This window comes from Pipistrellus hanaki (assembly GCF_964339955.1).
Source record: "Pipistrellus hanaki genome assembly, chromosome: 1".
Taxonomy (NCBI): Eukaryota; Metazoa; Chordata; class Mammalia; order Chiroptera; family Vespertilionidae; genus Pipistrellus; species Pipistrellus hanaki.
In genome coordinates this window covers 143,525,576-143,550,002 of record NC_140503.1, presented here as the reverse complement: position 1 = coordinate 143,550,002, position 24,427 = coordinate 143,525,576, and the positions used below count along the sequence as shown (strand labels likewise).

General features: G+C 36.2%; 1 protein-coding gene and 1 long non-coding RNA gene across 4 annotated transcripts in view; both read right to left on the bottom strand.

Annotated features, from left to right (window-relative positions):
* Positions 1-24,427, bottom strand: part of LOC311617055 — a 316,342-nt gene that overhangs the window by 134,878 nt on the left and 157,037 nt on the right. The window lies entirely within an intron of this gene.
* Positions 1-24,427, bottom strand: part of TBCK (TBC1 domain containing kinase) — a 146,794-nt gene that overhangs the window by 102,265 nt on the left and 20,102 nt on the right. For all 3 annotated transcript variants that reach the window (XM_084872273.1, XM_084872272.1, XM_084872274.1), the window contains 2 exons: positions 3,230-3,344; positions 1,682-1,755 (listed from right to left, as the gene is read on the bottom strand). In XM_084872273.1, coding sequence (XP_084728399.1) covers positions 1,682-1,755; positions 3,230-3,344 — 189 coding nt within the window. The remainder of the gene's footprint in view (positions 1-1,681; positions 1,756-3,229; positions 3,345-24,427) is intronic.

Here is a 24,427-nt window from a genome sequence, read left to right as displayed (position 1 = left end):
ATAGAAATATCAATGATGAGAGAGAATCAATGATGAGAGAGAATCCACAGTGTAGGCGTTTGCCTGCAAACCCCTACACTATGGATTGAACCCACAACCTTAACTGTAATCGAACCCAGGACCTTTCAGTCTCCAGGTCAAGCTCTATCCACTGAGCCAAACCAGCTGGAAAAGTATAGGATATTTTTACAAAATAAGTTTTAGTGTTTGTAACAATTATTTGTTGCCTATGACCACAAGTTTTGAAATGCAAAACTTCAAAATTATGAATTTATGCACTGTATTAAGTAGGCTATCAAAACAAAACAAAAAAGTCCCAATAAACCATGAGTCTTTTGAGGATAGGAACCTATTTTACTCATTTTTATATATCAGCAGCCAGAAGAGAAGGTGCTCAATAAATATTTTTTTGATAAATAAAGGAAAGAATGACTAAACAGTTAAACTCAAGATTGGCTATATAGTAACAAATGAAAAATTTAGGTAAGAAATCTACAATTTAACTTTTAAAGATATAAGGGTAATTTATAAATGAGACCTTTTAAAATTATCTAATTAATTTTTTAAGCAGAAACACACTCCATTACTTCGATCCACAATTCTCAGTAATGGAGTGATAGAACTGATTTTATAGACTCCAAAAAGCAAAACACAAATAGATACTATTAAAAACACCACACAACAACGCTAAAGTATGATAAAGGTCCCTAATTATGTAATGGTATTATATCAATTTTAATTTCCTGGTTTTGATAATTAGTTTGTGGGATGTACAAAAAAATTTTACTTTAGAAAATACAAGCTAAAATATTTAGGTGTAAAGGCCATTTTAAGCACTAATTACACTTAAATGATTAAAAACTATATTTATACACACATACATATGTATAAGAGGAAAGAAAAAGATACAGCAAATGTAGTTAAATGTTAATATTTGAGGAATCTGGGTAAGGGGTATATAAGAATCCTTGGTACTAGTTTATAACTTACATGTATCTTAAATAATATAAACTTTAAACACTGAAAAATTATATCATTAAAATGTTTAAAAAGCCACCACACAACAAATATAACACTAAGCTCTATGTCAAAAGCACACCATTGGGTACAGGGTGAAAAAACTTTCATTCTTGCCGAAGCCGGTTTGGCTCAGCGGTAGAGCATCGGTCTGCGGACTGAAAGGTCCCAGGTTCAATTCCCGTCAAGGGCATGTACATTGGTTGCGGGCACATTCCCGGTAGAAGGTGTGCAAGAGGCAGCTGGTCGATGTCTCTCTCTCATTGATGTTTCTGACTCTCTATCCCTCTCTCTTCCTTTCTGTAAAAAAATCAATAAAATATATTTTTTTTAAAAACTTTCATTTTTTTCTTGGAGGCCTGCATAAACCTGGATTTCTATACCAGAAGGGATAGAAACTTAAACACAGACTTTCAGTTGTAGATTCTACCCCACTACCTCTGAAATATACAAAGATTAAGCTAGAATCTTAATATGCAGTTAACATTAAAAACAGGGAATTAAACTCAGAAACAAAGAAAAATAGTGTGAGAGTGATTTTTCTCAGTCTTTTGAGGAACACACATTAAGTGAGAATCATTAAGTGAGGTATGTTAATAAAGAAAAGCTATAATAGAGATTATAAATTTTAAGACAGAACTAAAATAAGAAAACATATTCTTACCCAATTGGAAAATCAACATCATCACCATGAGCTGTCATGTGATAAAGTCCAAATTTAGCCAATTTAACATGTCCCTATGAAAATAAAGGGGAAAAAATCACTACGAAACATTTTAATATTAGCAGGAAAAATAATATTATATATTTTATAAGTAAAGGAACCATTATATAGTCAGATACATTAGAATATATACATAAATTTACCACAATATTATTATAAACTTACTTGCCAATGTTTAGTCTACTTTACACTTCTTACAAATATAATGTATGTATGTAAATATACATTTATATGCATGTATATGCACACATATATGTATGTATATACGTATACAAGCATAAACATTTTTTGACTTTTGTATTTTCCAGGCTTTCTGACAAAGAAAAAAGCATGTCTTCTTGTTTTCCCTGAATGCCTACTTAGAATATTTTAGGGTAATTTTCACAAAATATTTTTCTTTTAGGATGTAGCAAGTCCATTCATAACATTATAATTTAACTCTGACATGAGAGTTCTTAATTTGAAAACATCAGGTCTGAAAACATCAAATATTAGTGAATCTGCTATATTTCCAACCATTTTTTATTTGCTTTAGAACAGTTATAATTATCACAAAATTGAGGTTCTTAATAAAAGGCAAATATATTTTATAAGTCCCTTAAATTTTCCCCTTTTATATATTTAACACTAAAAAATTAAGTAGATTTTAAAATTGGGTTGTTTCCTTTATCTCAGAACTTTATTTCTAAGCCTTACAAAATGTTTATAATTTAAAGAAATTCAGGTTGGTTAGATACTTTACTGCTATAAATATGAAATTCATAAGTACCATATTCTCTTTTGTGGTTTTTAATATCACTGGGTAACTGTACTGAAAGTCTGTAAGAGAAACTGGGGAAAAGAGCAATCCTACTAACAGAAAATAATTCTCCAGAAAATATTCCTTCAAAACTATTTTTATATACTTATGAAAAAGAATGAAATTATGATTATTTCCGAACATATATCTAACTCTCTTAGAAGGATTGACTAGCTTCTTACTAATCACCCACTAGATTTGCAAGTAGAGAAGCAGGACTCCAAAACAAGTGAACAAGTGGTAAATGAAAAGTAAAATATAGAAGAGAAAACAGGGGAAAGAAAACAAAGAGGAGAAAATACAATGCAATTGTACTATGAAAAAAATATTCTATGAAAACTGATAGGCTTTCTTAAGATGAAAGCAAATTCAGAGCAGGCGTAGATCAAGAAGCTGCAATGCATATTTTTTTAGAAAATGAATGGAAGAGAAAACAAAACGGATGTTAGAAACTGACTTTTTGGGAAAAAAGAATAGTGCATGTGAAAAACACATGGACTTACATAATTTAATTACACTTGCTTTTTTCTAACACCACAGATGTTAGCTAGCTTTCACACAGTCTTTTCGTTATGAATAATCTTAAGACATATTCTTATCCTACTCTCTGATTAACTAAGTGGGCTTGATTTCAGTAGGTTTCAACCTCAAATAATAAACAAACATTTAATGTATTATTTGTCAATTACCTTTCGGTCCAAAAGGATATTATGAGGAGACAGCGCCCGATGTACTATACCATGTTTGTTCATATACTGCAAGCCCTGGAGTACCTCAAATGCTATGCACAAAACCTTTGAACAGCTACAAAGGAAACAAAAAGTCACAGATCAATTACAAAGTAGGTATAAAACCAATTTTAGTGAATGAGTTAAGGTTTTGTGACAAAATTCAAAATTATATTTACTGTTCCTCTTCTATTACGAGAGAATAGTCTATACATTTTCTAAAATATCCATGTGTAAATATTTTGTGTTTTATAACTATAATAGGATTATATATGACAAAGATCTTACAGTTTCCTAAAGGCTACACTAATAGCACATATATTCTCTCCTGGAAGAAAATTTAATTGTGGTGGTGTGCAACTGACATTCTGTAGGTTTAGCTATGCCAAATTGTTAGGAAAGTTTCAGATAGATGGCAGATTGGTTCTACCAAGTCAATGAAAATCATCTATCTTGCTCAAAACAAAAAATAACTAAGTCCCTGAAATATAACTATAATATATTTTATGGCAGAGAGACATGATCCTATTTTTCATATCAATCCACAAAGCAACTTATAGTACCTTATACTTATCAAACATTTTTATTTAACTCTTATCTTATTCCCCCTGCCTAAGACATATTCCATAAAGATGACCAGTTTCTTTTTATTCTTTCCCTCTTCATCTCTTTCCATTAAGGAAAAAAAAAAAGAAAAATCAGATATCATTCATGTAGGGAGTTAGAAATAACTCCAGGCCAGCCATGGGTGGCTGGGCAGTTGCCACCCTAGGCTTGCTTGTGCCTTGGGCTGGCCCTGGAGGCTGAGGAGACTCGGGGACTTGGCCTTGTCATACGCCTGCTGCCCCAGCAGGGCTGAGGGGACTGGGTGCTGCCATCTTGTGGCTGTGGGCACCACCATCTTTGAGGGCGTAACAACCAATTAGCATATTGCCTCCTTATTGGCTGTGAGTGCCACCATCTTTCAGGGTGAGGTAGTCAATTAGCATATTTCCACCTTGTTGACTGTGTGGGGGTGGCATCATTTTTAAGGGCAGGACAGTCAATTAGCATATTCCCTCATTATTGGCTGTGGGAACCACCATTTTTGTGACAGTGTGAGGGTCAATTAGAATATTCCCTTTTTATTAGATAGGATAATTAGCTCTTCACTATGCATAATGATATAATTAATATACTTTTACAACCTTCCCATTTTCCTTTCCTAACTTCTGATTTTTATTATTTATACTGTCAATTTTTAAATGAGATTTAAAAACCTGCATTGCACTCTTGAAGACTAACCAAGTAAGTAACTGAATATATAATATGACATATAGTGATCAAATGACAAAGAGAAAAAGTAGAAAAGAGAAGAGAGGATGTAGGATAGCAGGTTGATAAATATATATATATATTAAAGGCGCAGTGCAGGAAATTTGTGCATGAGGGTGGGGGGGTGGAGGTGTTCCTCAGCACAACCTGAACCTCTCCAATCTGGGACATCCCTCTCACAAACCAGGACTGCTGGCTCCCATCTCCTCACTGGCCTGCTTTCCTAATTGCCTGATCATTCCCTAACCACTCCCCTCCAGACTGATTGATGCCTAACTGCCAGCCTGATTGCCTCTAACTGCCTACCCCTGCCATCCTGGTCACCCCAACTGCCCTCCCTGCCAACCTAGTCCCTCTCAAGTGCCCTCCCCTGCAGGCCAGGTCCCCCCCACTTCACTCCCCTGCCAGCCTCATCATCCCTAACTGCTCTCCCTTGCTGGTCTGGTCCCCCCAACAACTGATCTCCCCTGCAGACCTGGTCCCCCCACTGCCCTTCCCTGCAGGCCTGGTCCCTCCCAACTTCCCTCCTCTGCCAGCCTGGTCACCCCTAATTGCCCTCCCCTTCAGACTTGATTATCCCCAAATGCCCTTTCTTGCAGCCCTGGTCCCTCCCAATTGCCCTCCCCTGCTGGCCATCTTGTGGTGGCCATCTTATGTTCACATGGGGCAGCCATCTTCTGTGTGAGAGTTATGGTCAACTTGCATATTACTATTTTATTAGATAGGATACTAGAGGCCAGGTGCACAAAATGTGGGCATGGGTGCAGTCCCTAGGCCAGGCTGGCGATTGAAGCACGAGTGTCTGGCATGGAAGGGTAGGCTCCAGCTAACTGTGGGCCCTGGGCAGCAACTGGGCCCCTGGGACCCGCATGCTTTCCTCTGCCTGAGTCATGGCACCTGAGTCCTCATGCAGAAATGAAGTGATCATGGCCAGACACTGTGGGCCAGGGTGCAGCATGGGCCTCTGGGTTAGGGTCACAGTCAGCGGTTGAACTCCTGGTTAAAGGGACAATTTGCATATTAGGAATTTATTATATAGAAGGGTATCTTCCATTGATTTCAGAAAAGAAGGGAGAGGGAGAGAGCAATAGAAATATCAATGACGAAAAAGAATCATGGATCAGCTGCCTCCTGCATGCCCCACATTGGGGATTGAGACCACAACCTGGGCATGTGCCCTGACAGGGAGTCAAACCTTGACCTCCTGAGTCACAGGTTGATATTCAACTACTGAGCCACATCCGCTGGACTCTTGTTCTCATTTTAAAGGAGAGAGAATTAACACTCCAGAGGTTGACTTGCTCAAAACAGCCAAGTTTCACAGTGGTAGAGTTGTGATTCATGCACTGGTGGGGGGCTGGCCTGCAGGATTGCCTGCTGTGAGAGTGCTGCTCATCCTGGTCAACCAGGGGTGCTCCTACTGTGGGAGCACACTAACCACCAGGGGGCAGCTCCTGCATTAAGTGTCTGCCTCTGGTGGTCAGTGCGTATCATAATGACTGACCAACCGATTGTTCTGGTAGTTCTACCAATCAGTCGCTGGGTTTTTATTATTTAGGATATCCTTAGCAACATTTTGATCCAGCAAAGCTTCATTAAGTAGGTAATATTTATGCAGACATCTAACGGAAGTGAAAGAGATATTTAGCTCTCTCAGAAATGTGTGATTCAGGCAGAGGGCACAGTAAGCAAGTCCTCAAGGTGGAGAATACACAATTCATAGGGGAAATTAATTTTAAAACACAGCATGTCTTCAAATATCTCACTCATGCCCTCAAATTTGGATTTCTTCATCGTCTTTGAGTGTTCTTCATTAATGTGGAGAAGTCTAATGTCCACCTGATTCTCACTTTGTTGCAGATACCATGTTATGCCTCTTTGGAGGCTTTCAGGATGGTTTTTCACTTTATCTTTAGACAAAATTTTAGCCCAATATGTCTAGAGCAGTGTTTCCCAAACTTCTCGCATGATGAGAATCACCTGGTGGAGTTGTTAAAACACAGATTCCTGAATCCCAACTAAGAAGTGCTAAACTAGAATTTTTGGGAACATATAGGTAAAATTGTATACTTAACTAGTGCTCTAAGACAGATTTTATATACAGAGCACTAAGTTAGGTATGCAATTTTACCTATATGTTCCCAAAAATTCTAGTTTAGCACTTCTTAGTTGGGATTCAGGAATCTGTGTTTTAACAACTCCACCAGGTGATTCTCATCATGCGAGAAGTTTGGGAAACACTGGTCTAGAGTGTGGGCATTTGTGCATTTGTGCTAGTAACATTAGGTATGCCCTTTTAAGACCCATATTCCATTAATACAAAAAGTTGATTTGTTATATTTTTCATTATTTTCACCTTCCACTGTATCTTTTAATTGAAACTCTTGGTGAGCATAAGAAAATTGGATCTATTTTCTATATCAATTTTCTGTTTTATTTCCCATGAGCATGGCTTTTAGCCTATGTACTCGACTATTTAATTTAGGATCTCTCTTCTGATATCTAGTTATTCCTTGCCTATGGCTTTGTTACTCTTTTGAGTCTCTCTGAGGATAGTTATTAGAATTCTTTTAATTCAGGAAGCAAAAAAGTATATTAGTTTCATTTTCTCTGGGTAAGACTGTGTGTGTTTTTTTCCTTTGGCTCTCTTTCTCTCAAACTATTTTTTTTCCCTTCAATTATTTGGTAATTTCTGGATCTGAGCTATATTTTAAAATTAAAAATAAGTTGATATTCTCTGTGAAGTGTTTAAAAAACAAAAAAACCTTACTATTAATAAAGAATGCTATTTAAACTAACTTGTAAACTATGCCTCTTTATCAATAGTTTCTACCATGTTAAGTTGTCACAACAGCCAGTCCTAAGCAAATATGGAATGTGAGAAACAAGAACTTATAGTTTTCATTAAAATTCTCAAAAAATAAATCAACTACGTAAAGGAAAAGATTAAAAACTTTAAAACAATAATAATTACATTAATAAAATGTGAATATGAAAGCATGACAACCCTTTCTTCTTTCTTAAAAACAAAGAAAGATTGATTAACAAATAAAAGCACCTAGTTTTTTGTTTTTGTTTTTAGCTCATTGTGTTTTATGCTGTCAAAACTAAAGTAGTAATCACCGTTGTCCTTGTTCGTTCTCTCTCTCTCTGGCACAAACTTCACAAAATCTTAAAAGCTGGTGTTATATTCCGCTGTAACAGTAGAGGACCTCAGTTGCACACTACTTCAATAGAGTTGCATCTTTCTCATGAAAATGAAAATTAAACTTTTAAAGTAATTTTCCACTAAACCAGTTCTGAAACAGCTAAACACAAAGGACTGAATATTTTACTTCCTCTATTTGCTTGTGCTAATTGATTATAAGATATAATTGGAAAATATTTGTAGGTTAAAAAGCACATTTATGCTATTTTCGAGCTGAAAAGCATATGCATTGCATTAGTTTTTAAAAATTTAAACATAAAGCTGAAGCTCATGGCATACCTTTTCTTAGCTATTACTTAGCCATGATGCTTAATGGACTCATTACTCTTCAGTTCAAATAATATTTGTTGTGGATTTTTTTTGCCTTTTTTAAACTTTTAATATTTAGTTTTAAAATATAAAATATAAAGAAGAAAAAAGTTATTTTGAATAATTAGAAGAAATCAGTATTTGTGGAATTTTGCATACTTATTTGTTTTTAAAAGCTTTATTCTTTAATATGGCAAATAACTTATACCATGAAATTATTTAAAATTTTAGTTTGAAGTAGTTAATGCAATTTTAATGCAACAGCAAGGTAAAAAAAAAATCATATGCCCAGTAATAGTTAGTACATTACAGTTTAATTGAAAAAGGCCTCTAGAAGGAAAGTTAAAATAAAAGAATGTGATTCACACACTTAAAAATAAATATTATCAGGGGACAACATGACTTTATCCTACAAAATTCCCAAGTCAGAGTCTTGTTAATAAAGAAATCCATCACTAACCTGGAAAATGTAAATTAAACTTCAGGTCATAAAATAATCTCTTTCTGAAACTTGCAGTTACTATTATCGATATCACTCCCAAAGACTGGGAGGGTAGCATTTCCTCTGTTACTATTGTCCCTAACAGTTTGAAAAGTTTAGTGATAATAAGAATCCTTGGTGATTGGAAATATATAGATATGACCAAAAGTAAGCTTTCAAAATAATATGATTAATAATTTACAATAAAGCAAAATCATATTTTAAAACACTTTTATTTATACTTTAACACAGTTAAGTAGCTATTAACTGCTTAGTACTGTTTTAGACTCTATGGACACAAAGATAAAAAATTGGATCTCCACAATCACAAAGTTAATGGTATAGTTGAAAAGATAGATTTATAAATTCATATTTTCTTTTGTTAATCTTCACCCAAGGATATTTTTCCATTGATTTTTAGTGAGAATGGAAGGGAGGGGGGAGAAACAGAGAGAAAACATCGATGTGAGAGAGACACATCAATTGGTTGCCTCTTGCACATGCCCTGATCAGGGCTGACAATTGAGCCTGCAACAGAGGTATGTGTCCTTGACAGAAATCAAACCTGGGACCTTTCAGTCATGGGCTGACACTCTATCCACTGAGCCAAACTGGCTAGGGCATAAATTGATAATTTTAATATTATACAATTAAATTCAATAGAATTTCACTACAATGATAATTCAACAATTAAATTAGCAGATGAGAATTACCATCTTTTCCCTCTGTCTAATGGGAAATGAAAACCTGAAAATTTATTTATTAAATTGGTAATAAATAACAGACCTAAAAAAATAAAAATCTTTAGAAAGTAAAATTAAAAAGTGAAAGAGAATATCATGTATCTATTTTTATCCCTTTCTATATGTATTTCAAAGGAAATTTACAGTGTCCTTTTTATTGAATCATTCCTAAATTATCAGCAGCCATTTAGCTTGGTTGATTAAGCCCAATGATAGCAAGATCATGCATTTAATTGTCTAAGAATTGGTTGGACTCGTGTTCATAGCCACAAATTTTCATCTCACTCCAGCAAATATCTCTAAATATAGTTTGTTATAATGAGATACTGCTCTATCTCTATTAACATATCAATTTTCAACAATCTCCTATACTTCTCTGCTCATTTCTGAGGAGCTGCTCTTTATCTCATCAAGACCTTGAAACCCTGTTGTGTAAGACTCCTCTGTATCTCAACTAGCCCCTTTTTGATATCCATCTTTATTCTAGAACTATTTCTTGTTTTTTTGTGGTTTTTTTTTGACAGAATCCATAACTTTTCATCCAATGCCTCCACTCAGGTAGAACTGCACTACTCTTTATTCTGAAAGTTAATAATTGATGGGCTTATTAATTTTACAGTAATAATTTCTGTATAGGTTTTTCTCTCATAATTTCTGTATAGGTTTTTCTCTCACTGTGCCTATCACAGTACCTATAAGGTAGGCATTCAATAAATATGTTTCAAATATTTCAGTAAATGCATATAATGACATTACATAATAAAGAAAGAAGATTCAGATAATAAGATTAAATCCTTCACCACTAATGAAAAAACAATTCAGAAAAGTATATTATATCAGTAATGAATCAAAAGTGTAGACTTCAGCCAGTGTGGCAGAGCAGTTAAGCATCGACCTGTGAACCAAGAGTTCCCAGGTTTGATTCTCAGTCAGGGCACATGCCCGGGTTGTAGGCTTGATCCCCAGTAGAGTGTACAGGAGGCAGCCGGTTGATGTCTCTCTCTCATTGGTGCTCCTATCTCTTTATCCCTCTCCCTTCCTCTCTCTTAAAAATCAATAAAACATTTTTAAAAAGAAAGGTGTTATTTTCATTTACAAGAGAATATATAATTCTTCAGTAAATCAAGAAAACAAAAATTGCTCAAGTTTACACAATGGCTAACCCTTCCACTCCCCCAAATACTACTCATTTGCTGAAAATATACCTCTTCTTCTAGTCTCTTTTATATTGAAAGAAAAAGGAACCACTGTATAATGGGTAAAAAGATAATCTCATTAATATCTGGCTAAAACTGTGAATAAGACTAAGTTGTTAGATAGATTCCTGCAATCAATTTTTATAGCTAAAAATATAAATAGTTGTTAGTATTTGGAATGTGTATTGGGTTAACATTAAATCTGTATATATTATCTAGAAAAACAATATCTTTATGAACTTGAATTATTCTATCCAAGAAAAATAGATGTCTTTGCATTTCTTCAAGTTTCCGTCAGTATCTTTCAGGATTTTTTAAGTTATTTTTAAAATAATTTTGCTGAGGTTAATTGATACACTAAAAATACATATAATGTGTACCTTTTGATGAGTTTAGACATATGCATACACTCCTGAAACCACCACCACAACCAAGATAACAGACACGTCCATCACCTCCAAGTTTCCTTGTGTCCCTTTGTGTGTGTGGGTGGTAAGAATAGTGAATATTATAAATACACATAAAAAAACACTAGGAAAAGATCAATGAGGGTAACTAATTTTGTCAAATTTAAGACATGCCATACAGGGTCTCTTTTACAATCCATTGACATATGGATAAAGAAAATGTGATATATACATATAATTAAGTATTATTCGGCCTTAAAAAATAAGAAAATCCTGCCATTTGAGAACCTGGAGGACATTATGCTAAATGAAATAAGCCAGACACAAAAGGACAAGTACTGCATGATCCCACTTATGTGAAGTAACTCAAATAGTCAAACTTGAAGAAGCAGAGAATAGAATGGTGGTTGTCAGAGGGTTGTAGAGAAGAAAATGTGAGTTATTCAATTGGTATAAAATTTCCATTCTGCAAGATGAATAAGTTCTAGAGCTCTACTGAACAACCCAGTGTCTATATTTAACAATAGTGTAGTGTGCACTTAAAATTTGTTAAGAGGGTAGGTTTCATATTTTTTTAATAAACTTTATTTTTTAAAATATTTTTTTTAATGATTTCAGAGAGGAAGAAAAAAGAAGACAGAGAGAGAAACATCAATGATGAGAATCATCAATTGGCTTCCCCCATGCATGCCCTCCACTTGGGATCGAGCCCACAACTCGGCCATATGCCCTTGACTGGGCCCGAACCTCTGACCCTTCAGTCCAAGGGCTGATGCTCCATCCAACGAACCAAACTGGCTAGGGAGGTAGGTTTCATATTAATTGATATTATCATGTGCAAAAATAAAAAGGACACAAGGAAACTTTGGGAGGGTTTGAATATGTCTGTTATCTTGACTGTGGTGATGATTTCATAGGTGTATGCATATGTCCAAATTCAACAAATGTATATATTAAATGTTTATAGTGTTTCTTCTATATCAATTATAGAACCTCAATAAAGATGTTTCAAAAGCACAAGAAATTCTTATCACCCTCAAAACATCAGTTTTTTTTTTCTGGGTTTCTTGCAATGTTTCCAAGAAGAGATACCATTTAAAAAGATTGCAAGAAATAGAGGGGGGAAAAAGAATGGGAGATTAGGGTTGCTGAGTTAGATTTGGAAGTCATTCCTGTATAGGTGGTAATTAAAACCACACAGGCTATTTCCTCAGATCTATAATCCATGATATTTCTCAGGGCCATTCCACAGCCAAAATACCCATATTGTCAGCAAACCAAGGGAGGAAACACACTTCTGGATTCTATGAGTTCAAGATGTTCTTTCACCTTATAAAACCTGATCACTCCAACAGATAGTTTCCTTTTGGTCTAAAACTTCCTTACTTGGTATCAGCCTGAGATAAATGTTAAGGCAGAGCAGATAAAATATAGTAAGCTACTGTGTGACTTAAGAACTGGAGAGAAAAAAAGTATTAGTGATTAATGTTATCTTTAACCTAAATTCTTCTCTGTAACTTCAAGACAAAAGAGCTCAACCAGCATATAACTTTAAATGATTCAACTGGTTTATAGATACAAATTTTGGAGAGGGAATGTTTTTAGTGATTAACTAAAGTCTTTGAGGCTCTTAATTTGCCACTTATAATTCACTAAATATTGTTTAAAATATCACAATATTTAACACAGCAATTTTTTTTTCTAAAGAAATAGAGAAAAAATAAAGTTTTGAGAATTGGAAAAGAAAATAATTCATCTCACTATCCGGCACACATCTTTTTAGCCTAAAAGGACACTCATCCATGCTAAATTTAAGAATTTATTTGTCTCAGATTCAGATGTTTTAAAATGGAAATTTCACTGATTAGCTGCTTATCTAAAAATTATTTTGTAAAAAAAAAAAAATCAGTTTATTGTCCTTAAGTTGTGAAACTGGGCATGTTTTACAATTCAATTCTTACTCCAAAATAACTAAAGTTAAAAGCTGTAAATCTGGGATATGACTAATTCTCAACAGGACAAAATAAATTGGGTAATTACCTTTCATCTTGAATACCAGGTAACTTTCCTTTCTCAGGAGAAAATTAATTTGATAAGATCAAAAAACATATGAAAAGCATAGTCTAGTGTTTGAGGTTCAGACATAAAGCCAGGAAACTATCATTAATTTGCTATGCTTGAGGAATTTTCCAACTTCATCCTGCCTCAGTTTTCAAATTTATAAAGTAGGGACTATAACACCAAACAGGGGCTAAATAGAGATCAATGAGTTATTGGCTGTGTACAGAATCCTGATCAACTTAAAAGCAAAATAAAACAATCAAACAAAAAAGTCTAATTCCCCCTCAAAAAAAACCCCAGGGTCTTTTAATAAACTATATAATACAGTAAATCCTTACTTAACATCATTAACAAGTTCTTTGAAACTGTGACATTAAGCAAAACAACATAAAACCAATTTTTCCCATAGGCTAATTTGTAAAAAGAAGAGATAAATGTTAAGGCAGAACAGATAGTTCTGCATATTTCTGGTCACAGAAACATCACTAAATTTCTAAATACTCAAAAACACCGCTAATATCAAACATTTAAATAAATGTGAGCTATGTATCCATTTAAGAAACATTAATAAAAACAGGTAAGCTAATTATGTTCAAATCTGCTTTTGCAGGTGGCTGGAGCCTATCCCAGCAGCTCAGGGTGCAAGGCAGAAACTCACCCTGGACAGGATACACTTTATCGCTTTAATGAATTTTTTTCTATACTAGAAGCCTGGTGCACGAAATTGGTGCATGAGGGTTGGGGTGGGGTAGGAAGGGGGTGGGGGTGTCCATCAGCCCAGCCTGTACCCTCTCCAATCTGGGACCCCCCGAGGGATGTCTGACTGCTCACCAGGATAGGGCCTAAACAGGCCATTGGACATCCCTCTCACAATCCAGGACTGCTGGCTCCCAACTGCTCACCTGCCTCTCTTCTTGATTGCCCCTAACCGCTTCTGCCTGCCAGCCTGATCACCCCCTAACCACTCCCCTGCCAGCCTAATTGATGTTTAACTGCTCCCTTGCCAGCCCATTTGCCCCCAACTTCACACCTCTGCTGGCCTGGTCACCCCTAACTGCCCTCTCCTGCAGGGTTGATTATCCCCAACTGCCCTCCCTGGCAGGCCTGGTGCCTCCTAACTACTCTCCCCTGCTGGCCATCTTGTGTCCACATGGGGGCAGGATCTTTGACCACCTTGGGGCAGCCATCTTGTGTGTTGGAGTAATTGTCAATTTGTATATTACTCTTCTATTAGATAGGATAGAGGCCTAGTGCATGGGTGGGGGCTGGCTGGTTTGCCCTGAAGGGTGTCCCAGATCAGGGTGGGGGTTTCCTTGGGGCATGGGGCAGCCTGGGAGAGGGGCCTGTGGTGATTTGCAGGCTGGCCATGACCCCCTGGCAACCCAAGTGGAGGCCCTGGATCTGGGATTTATTTATCTTCTATAATTGAAACTTTGTAGTCTTGAGCAGAGCTAAACCTCCTGCTTGCTCTGTGGCTGTAGCCATTTTTGTTGGGATTTATTTATCTTTTATAATTGAAACTTTATTGCCTTGAGTGGATGCCTGGGCCTTCCAGGGTGTACGGAAAGCTTGGCTTCCTCCATTACCAGGGAAATCCAAACCTCCTCCTAGCTCCATGGCCAAAGCCATCTTGGTTGGGTTAATTTGCATACTCGCTCCTGACTGGCTGGTGGATGTGGCTTGTGGGAGTAGCAGAGTAATGGTTAATTTGCATATTACTTTTTTATTAAATAGGATAATGCTCCTAGAAGAAAACATGAAAATATATTCAAGATTTGGGAGGAGTCAAAGTTTGTATCTCAGAAGGAATACAAAAAGCAATAATCATAAAAGAAAACTTTTAATACATTAAACCATCATAAATAATAATTTCTGCTCATCAAAATACAACTTAAAAATGAATAGACAAGCCAGACTAGCAGAAAATATTTAAAAATATATCTAGCAAAGTATATGTATGAAGAATATAGAAAATATACAAAAAATGCCTATTAATCAATAATGAAAAGACAACCTACTGAAAAATAAGATAAAAAATTAAACAGATATTTATGTCATTATATGATGCCCAATAACTTTTTAGTCATCATGAAAATGAAAATTAAATCTATAATGAGAAATCATTATATAATGACTACAGTGGCTAAAAATTAAAAAAAAAAAATGAAAAGACCAACTGCTGGCAAGAATATGGAAGAACCGGAACTCTCTCACACATTGTTAGTAATAATGTGAAAGGTATACTACTTTGGAAAAGGGTCTGGTAATTTCTAATATGAATCATATACCTACCCTAAAAGCTATTAATTCAACTGCCACCTATTTACCCAGGGATATAAAGACATTTGTTCCCCTCCTCCTTGCCCTTTGTCACGCCTGCGCACGCGCGCACACACACACACACACATACACACACACAAATTACAAAAACAGTCCCCAAACTTTAATTATAATAGCCAAAAACCTGGAAATATCCCAAAAGTTCATAAACAGAAAACTGGTACATTTATAAAATGGAATGTATTTCAGCAATAAAAGGAACGAGTTACAATGCAAGAAACCACATAGATGACTTCTAAGATCATTAGGGTGAGTGAAAGAAGCCTTACACAAAAGAGTCTATATTGTATAATTCCAATTCTGTGAAGTACTATATAAACAAACAAATCCAAAGTGAACAAAATTAGAAAAGTGGTTACGTCTGGGAGATGGAAATGGAATGAAAGGCAAAGATTTATTGGGAAGGGGCATGAGGGATATTTCCAAGATGCTGGTAGTGACCTAATTTTGATGTGCATATACAGGTATATACTTTTGTCAAAATTCATCAAATGATATGCAAGGTTTTGTACTTCACTGAATGTAAATTATACATTAAGAGAAAAGATTAACACATATTAAATTCTAGTTAATGACAAACAAGCTGAAAGATTTAGGAATAACATACATGCAACTTACTTTAAAATGAGTTAATGACCAAATAGTGAGATAAATAGGTATATGATAAAGCTTAAGTTGGCAAAATTTTAATGGTAGAATATTAATATATTGTAATACAGTATTCAATTTTGCTTTCTTAAAAAAGCATTAAAAAAAATAAAATTGTAACAAGAGGAAAATAACTTAAGGTGATATGAAAACATTTTCAGATGGCCAAATCTGAGAATTTGTCAGCATCGGACTTTCACTAAACGAAATATTGAAGGAAATTTTCAGGCTGAAGAATATGATACCAGATGGAAGCCTTGATTAAAACAAAGTAATAAAGAGCTCAGGAAATGCTAAATACATGGTTAAATACAAAATAACCTTTTCATCATTGCTTAAGGTAAATTGTTTAAAGCACAAACAATAACAATGTATGACGAGATTTACAATATACTAGAGGCTCAGTGCATGAAATTCCTGCATGGGTAGGGTCCCTTTGCCTGGTCGGTGATCAGGGCTGATGTGTGGAGAGCTTGGTGGGGCAATCAAGGGGCCCCTGCTGGCACTGCCTTAGCTGGCCTGGGGCCTGGGGGCAAATCCTGCGTTGAGCACCTGCCCCCTGGTGGTCAGTGCACATCATAGCGACCAGTCATTGTGCCATTCGGTTGATTTGCATAAAAGGCTTTTATTCTATAGGATATAAAAGAATATTAATTGCAAAATGTTGGAAAAGCTAAATAGATGTATATTGTATATTGCTGCCCGAATGTGGACAAAAATGGCTGCCACAAGATGGCCTGCAGGGGAAGGAAGTTGTGGATCGTTAGGAGTGACCAGGCCAGCAGAGGAGGGCACTTGGGGGAGACCAAGACAGCAAGGAAGGGCAGTTGAGGGGGTACCAGGCCTGTAGGGGAGGGCAGTTAGGAGTGACTGGGCCGGCAGAGGAGGGCACTTAGGGGAGACCAGGTCAGCAGATGAGGGAAGTTGGGGGGGCCAGAACTAAAGGGGAGGGCAGTTGGGGGGGCAGGCCTGCAGGGGACAGCAGTTGGGGGGAAACCAGGCCTCAAGTGGTGAGCACTTGGGGAGGGGAAACTAGGCCTGCAGAGGAGGGCAGTTAGGGGAGACCAGGCCAGCAGGGGAGGGCTATTAGGAGGGGCAGGCCTGCAGGGGAGGACAGTTGGGGGGGCAGGTCTGCAGGGGAGGGCAATTGGGGGGAACCAGACCTTCAGGGAGGACAGTTGGGGGAGATTAGATCTGCAGGGGAGAGCAGTTGTGGGCAATCAGGCCAGCAGGGAGGGCAGTTAGTGGTGACTGGGCCAGCAGAGGAGGGCAGTTGGGGGAGACCGGGCCAGAAGGGAAAGTCAATTGGGGGGAAACAGGCCTGCAGAGGAGGTCAGTTGTGGGGGGTGACGCAGGCCTGCAGGGGAGGGCAGTTGGGGAGTGACCAGGCCAGCAGGGGAGGGCAGTTAGGGGTGACCAGGCCAGCAGGGGAGGGCAGTTAGGGGTGACCAGGCCAGCAGGGGAGGGCAGTTAGGGGTGACCAGGCTGGCAGGGGAGCAGTTAGGTATCAATCAGGCTGGCAGGGTAGTGGTTAGTGGGTGATCAGGCTGGCAGGCAGAAGCGGTTAGGGGCAGGTAGGCGAACAGTTGGGAGCCAGCAGTCCTGGATTGGAGAGAGTGAAGGCTGGGTTGAGGGACACCTCCCTCCATGCCGGAATATTGTGCACTGGCCCTCTAGTCTATATATATAAAAGGCTAAGTGACCAACTGTCCAAATGACCTGTATATATGATGTGCACTGGCAATTTAAAAATAAACATTGACTTGCGCATGTGCAATACATATATAGCTCTCGCTGGTGCCAATCACATGCGTGTTTCGATTTGTTATTGTTGATCGTGTGAATTTGATTGTTTTTGTTTCAATTGAAACTGAAAGACAGCGGCATTGTCAACAGAATATGTCTGAAGACCATTAATAAATCACAAGGACAAACTCTATTCCTACCTGAACCCGTTTTCGCACATGGTCAGTTATATGTAGTTATATGTAGCTTTCTCCCGAGTTTGAAGAGCAAGTGACGTTAAAGTTGTAAATACTTCATCACAAAGGGAAATTAGTAAAGCACTCTGAAAGTGTTTTTACTCTTAATGTGCTATACAGGGAGATATTAGAATAAGTTTAGTTAATTTATCAATCATTGTTTTTATCAATGTTGTTTTTATATCGTGCTTTTGTTGTTTTTGTATCATGTCTTTGTTGTTGTTTATTTATTAATCAATTTATATATTATTTTCATATAGATTTTACTAATTTTCTTTCATCTCTTGACACTTCTATGACAGAGAAAGGGCAAATAGTGATATTAAAATATTTCTTCTACTTAATTTCCTTTCAATGTGCACAAATCTATACACCGGGTCACTAGTTAAGTAATAAATTTGTATTGTTTTAAGCTGACAAATTTGTGGCAAATATGCTATAGCAGCAATAAAAAACTAATACTCATTGATGAGTGAAAAAATAAAAAGTCTTTACACTAACACTAAATGAGACTGGTAACCATTAGTTTACAGTCATAACATCCTGCATGAATTGTTAGAAGAGGCTATAAAATCTACTTTAACACTTCCTCAAAAAGGAATCTCATCAATCTCAAACCTTCCTCGTCACCCAAATGTGCCTATTGTCCTAACTGGCCCTTTGTGTGCTCCTGGGAATTGTACTTTTGTAATTTTCTAACTCATAAGAAGGTTTTGCCCATTGGAAACCTTGAACCATTCTAGCTTGTCTAGGTATTTTGTGCAAACAATGATTTATATTGAAGAATTGCTTGCTTTCTGGGGGGTCTAGAGCATCAGTAACAGCAGTCACACAGGCACCCAGTGCCTCTGTGACCAACTCCCAACAAACACCCTTGACTCACAGACTCAGGCAAGTTTCTCTACTAGACCACACTTTGCAAATGCCACATTAGTTGCTGGAAGAATTAAGTATATCTATAACTCTCCTAGGAGAGGACTCCAGAAAACTTTGTGTTTGCTTTCCTCCATACTTAGCCCCATTTTATTTTTCCTTTATTGATTTCACTTGGGACATTTTTGCTATAACAAATGAGAACAATGTAACCAATTAGTACAATGACTTGTGAGTCCCCTGCTTGCTTCCAGCGACTCACTGAGCTGGAAGTGGTTTTGATGACTCCTGACACACTACAGCAAGCATGTCAAACTTATGGTCCATAATAAATATTTTTGCGGCCCAGCCAATATAATGGTATGTAACTAAACTTTGTAACTTAATTTTATAATATCCACTTATAAATAATTATTAATAATGAACTACAATATTTGCTAATGACTACTATAATCATGTTGTATTCATTTCCCTTATGCACAGGCACACCATTTCTCTCCACTAATACTAACAGAGAATATTTTAGCAGCCGATTGCCATGTCATTAGTCTTGTACTGACTTGTTTGATGCACACAACAGAAAATATTTCACTTTCAGAGAACAAGGAAAATAGGTTTATTTGTGTTATGCTTAATTTGTACAGTTATTCAGTGTCTGGTAAGTTAATGTTCAAAAAAATATTAGTTTTTATTAAAATGTTCTATTATTTTATGTTAACGATTACTCATTTATTTCAGCCCTTTGTATTCAGCATGTTTCTATTGAAATAAACCTATGTTTCTATGAAAATTGAAGCTTTTTTTTTTTTGCGGCCCACATAAACTTAAGCTTTGTTTTTTTGGCCCGTGTTAGCTTGGAGTTTGACAAGCTTGCACTACCATTTCCACCATCTCAGCCACAATAACTTACTAATACAAACAAGAAAACCAAAGATCAAACTTATTAAGAGACTAAAAACTTTCCCCAAAATTTTACTAAACAAACTGTGATGCAGAATTCTAATATGGCCCCCAAGATATCTCTCCAATGTGCACCTTGCATAATCACCAAGACTATAAATATGACAAATCTTTCTCCCAGGATCATATTATGTTATATGGCACAACTGACTTTAAGAAAGGGGGTTGTCTGAGTGAGTTTGGCCTTATCATCTGAGTCCTTGAAATTTATATCTAGAGGTTAGAGACAAAGGAAATGAGAGATTCCTGGCATGAGGGAGACGTGATATGAACAAGATTCTCCATTGCTAGCTTTGGAGATGCAGATGGCTTTAGAAGCTGAGAGCAGTTTCCGATGGACAGTAATCAAGATAGTAAACAAGGATCTCAGTTCTAAAATTGCAAGGAACTGAATTCTGCCAACAACCTGAATGAAATTAGAAGTGCATTCTTCCTCAGAACCATGAGAATGGAAGTCAACAAGTTGTTTCCTTTAATCAGTCTGTTTTTAAAAAAAAAAGTATCTTCAGTTGGTTCGAAGGTTGTGGGTTATTGTTAAGCTGATTAAAAAGAAAAAGTATCTTCAATGGAACAGACAGACAGTTATCAGAGGCAAGGGAAGAGTGGGCACTAGATGAAAGAATGTGAAGAAAGTAACTAAAGAACATATATGCATAACCCATATATACAGACAACAGTGATTGATGGTCAGAGAGGAGGAGGGACGGGGTCTGGATGCAGGTGGAGAACAGGGTGCGGGGGGGAGAGATAGAGATATATGTAATAGTATCAACAATAAAAATAGTTTTAAAAATTTTAAGAAAATAATTAACAAATTACCAAAATAACAATTGCATAATATTTTCACCAAAAGTCATGTCTGGGAAATAAAATTATGGCACATAATTTAAAAGAACTTTAAAGGAAGGAGAATTCAAACTGTGTGACTAAACTAAAAACATACAATATTTAGATCATTAAGGTTAATTTACAACACATTAACTATACACAAATTCTTTTAAGAAGTTATTCGTTAGGACACAGAAAAATGAAAAATTATAGTATACATGTCAAAAGGGTATAGCTAATTAGGGAAGGTAAACCATACTTTCTTAATTCTATAATTATAGGCAAACAATTATAAGCTAGAGGGGAAAGTTACCTTGCAACTAAAGAGAACCAATATAATAAAAGAATTTGGAGAAGGAAAACACAATTTTTGCTTTGGTTCAGTGGTATAGTGCAGAAGGTTACAGAGAGAGTTAAGTGAGTTCCTTGAACAAGTGCTATACGCTAAGGCAGCGTTTTTCAACGACTGTTCCGCGGCACACTAGTGTGCCACGAGATGTTGCCTGGTGTGCCGTAGGTGCAGACAAGACAAGAATTTTATAATTTTTCACTATTTTGTTTACTTAATATTTCATAATAAAGTAATTATAAAATACTTTCTTTGTGTTTATTTGATTCCTATTCAAGAGAATTACTTTATATATAGTCAATATAGGCACAGAGTTAAATTTTTTAACATTTTCTAATGGTGGTGTGCCTCGTGATTTTTTTCATGAAACAAGTGTGCCTTTGCCCAAAAAAGGTTGAAAAACACTGCGCTAAGGAATGAAAATACACTGTTGGACAAAAAGCACAGTTCTCATGGTATATTTAAATTCACTGGCACTCAATCTTCTCAAGTATATATTGGTAACAATAAAAACTATTTGTACAATTTAGACACTATTTGGAAATACAGAATTATACTGAAGTCTGTCTTATGACTATATAATGCATTTTCTTTACACATACATACATAATACACACACACACACAATGGAGAGCAGCCAAATGTTTCTGAGCTGGGAATGAACTTATTTTTAAAAATATTAATATACTAGCAGAAAGTAGGAATGATTGGGATATGGAAAGACTAAAGGCAGGAAGACCAGTTGAGAGAAGGTTGCCATAGTCATGCTATTTGATGATGAAGAGCTGAACTAAAGATTGTAGAGGACAGCAGAGATGTAAGCAATAGCACCAAGGCTGTATTAATGTTATCTGACAATGAACAGGATATATCGTAGGATACTGGAGAGGGTGAATGCAAAAGGTAGCTGCAGGATTCCAAGCCTGAGAAAAGGGCATCTTTCGATATTATTTTCTCTCTTTAGACAAAACAATAAAATAGAAAGAAAAACATACATAAATTATATAAATCTCTTAAGTTATTTGACTACACAGCAATAATTTCAAATGCACTTTGAAACTAGGGCCCTTGAATAAAGAAAATGTGCCTCAACTTCCACCATCAGGTAACATCTAAAATAAGGAGACTACTATCTATTTCCAATGACTATGCCATGTGGCTCATTATCCAACTCTGGACTGCATTCTACAATGTGTCTAAATTCTTTGGAATATCTAATTCAGTGAGTAGGCAATCTTTTAATAGGGGCAAGTAAAACTTACTCATCTGAGTTAAGTCAGATCATTTTTTCCATCAAGCTAGTGAACAGCTGCAGGCATAACCTGCTTCCCATCAAAGTCTCCATGTACAACCTCTACAATGCTGAGCATTTTGTTATAGCATAAATTTTCAGAACCATAACCCTAAAAACATATGACAAACTACATGTTATTAAAGAAACATACCTGCACTATTCACCCTTCTTCACTTGCACATTTAAGGTCAATGCAGAAACTTGCTTGTATGTGCCAAAATTCTGCTGAGTATCTGTCTATGAACTACACTTGCTGGCATGTTTATAGATTAAGCAGAAATTCATGCTCTGCATAACAGTAACAGAAAGGGAAAATATTTTCCAAATAGCACCTATACATGAAAGGCCAACCATTTCCTCATGCTTCCTTTAATAGGAGTGATGAAGATATATCTGTTTTTTAATATCCTCTGGAAAATCTTTTAGAAAGGAGTTGAGATTTACATTTCTCCACTTTTCAATATCTTTAATCTGACTCAGAGTAGCAATTAAGCATATATTCAATTAAGCATATATGATTTTCAAACATATCTTCTAAACACTTTAGTTTAGAAACCTACTTGTTATAGGAGTTTAATTTAATTCCATGCCTCTATGTTTCCAACAAATAATTTTGATCAGTTAACTAAAACTGGAGAGAAATATTGACAAAATTGAACTCTGGAACGAGCAACATTAAAAAAAAAAACATCGAGAACAATATTCTCCAATTATTAATTATTCCTATTCAGGCTTGAATATACTCTTAAAAAATGGTGAGAAGTTTTCTCTTTCAAACCAGGTTATCAAACTGTCTACACAAATAAATTTACAAAAGACTGACTCAATAATACCCCCCGGTCATAAAAAAATAATTATTTTGTTTGGATAACATGAATTCTTGAAAGGGTTCTACAGACATTAAACTTATAAAAAGAATGCCTAATTTTCTAGTAGGACCTGAAACCTCCAGATATTTTAATATATTTGTAATACAAATTACTACTACAATGTTTTAGGACATTATTTAGTTCAATGATATTAAATTTGTTATGAAAAAAGTTAGTGAGTAAATTGGCACAAAATTCTTCTCTAGGCTTTGTGCTTCTATTCCCCATCCAATCAATTTTACAAAAGACTTAAAATGTAAACCCAGTAAGATATACGTCTTGGATGATGTTTAAGTTTAGACTAGGGGTGTCGAACTCAATCAGAGAAGGGGCCAAAATCTAAAATCCAGCATAAATCGCGGGCTGAATGGTTTACTGAACAGTCATAAACTGACAATGTCATAAACTGACAGCGGAGTGCAGTGATGACAGCGCGGTGCGGGCCACATTGCAAGGCCTGGCGGGCTGGATTTGGTCCGCGGGCCTTGTGTTTGACACATGTGGTTTAGACAATCAACTGTAAGTAACCACCAGACAACTAGCAGCTTACAGTTTTGCAACAGTTAGAGGCAGACGGACAAGTAAAATCAATGGGTCTCAAATTGCAACCCCATCTAAATATATTTCCTGTTTACTCTGCATCAGCCTTTTTTTTTTTTTTTTTTTTTTACAGGTGCAGCGTGTTTACTTTTGGCAGTTGGGGAAAGAAGTGATTTATAAGCCATAAGAACATCTTTTTACTCTCCATAAACAAGTTACAGAATTAATTAAAATTGCAGCACATCAACTCTGCACATGAAACCTACTCTGTTATTGGAGACTAATGCAATCCAAATATGTGAAAAGTCAAACAGTTTTCCACAAAACTAATTTAGATGGATGGATCAGATAACAACTTAAAACTGACCCTGACCGATACATTTCTACTCAAAGACAGTAAGTGCTGAATGTTGCATTTCAAAAAGAACAAGAAAAATATTGAATTTTAGTCTACGACCATAATGCTGAAAAAAATAGTACTTTATTTACAAAAATTTATATATATTACACGAAGATATATACATTAAAGTTACTGCATGTTTTTATTTTTTTAAATATTTTAATTGATTTTTAGAGAGAGGGGTAGGGAGAGGGAGAAAAAGAAACACTTATGTGAGAACGGAATATCAATTGGCTCCCTCCATCATGCGCCTCACCAGGATGGAGCTTGCAACCCAGGCATGTGCCCTGACTGGTTATCAAACCAGCAACTTCCCCTCCACCCTTCCCCAACCCCCAGTGCACAGGACAAAGCCCA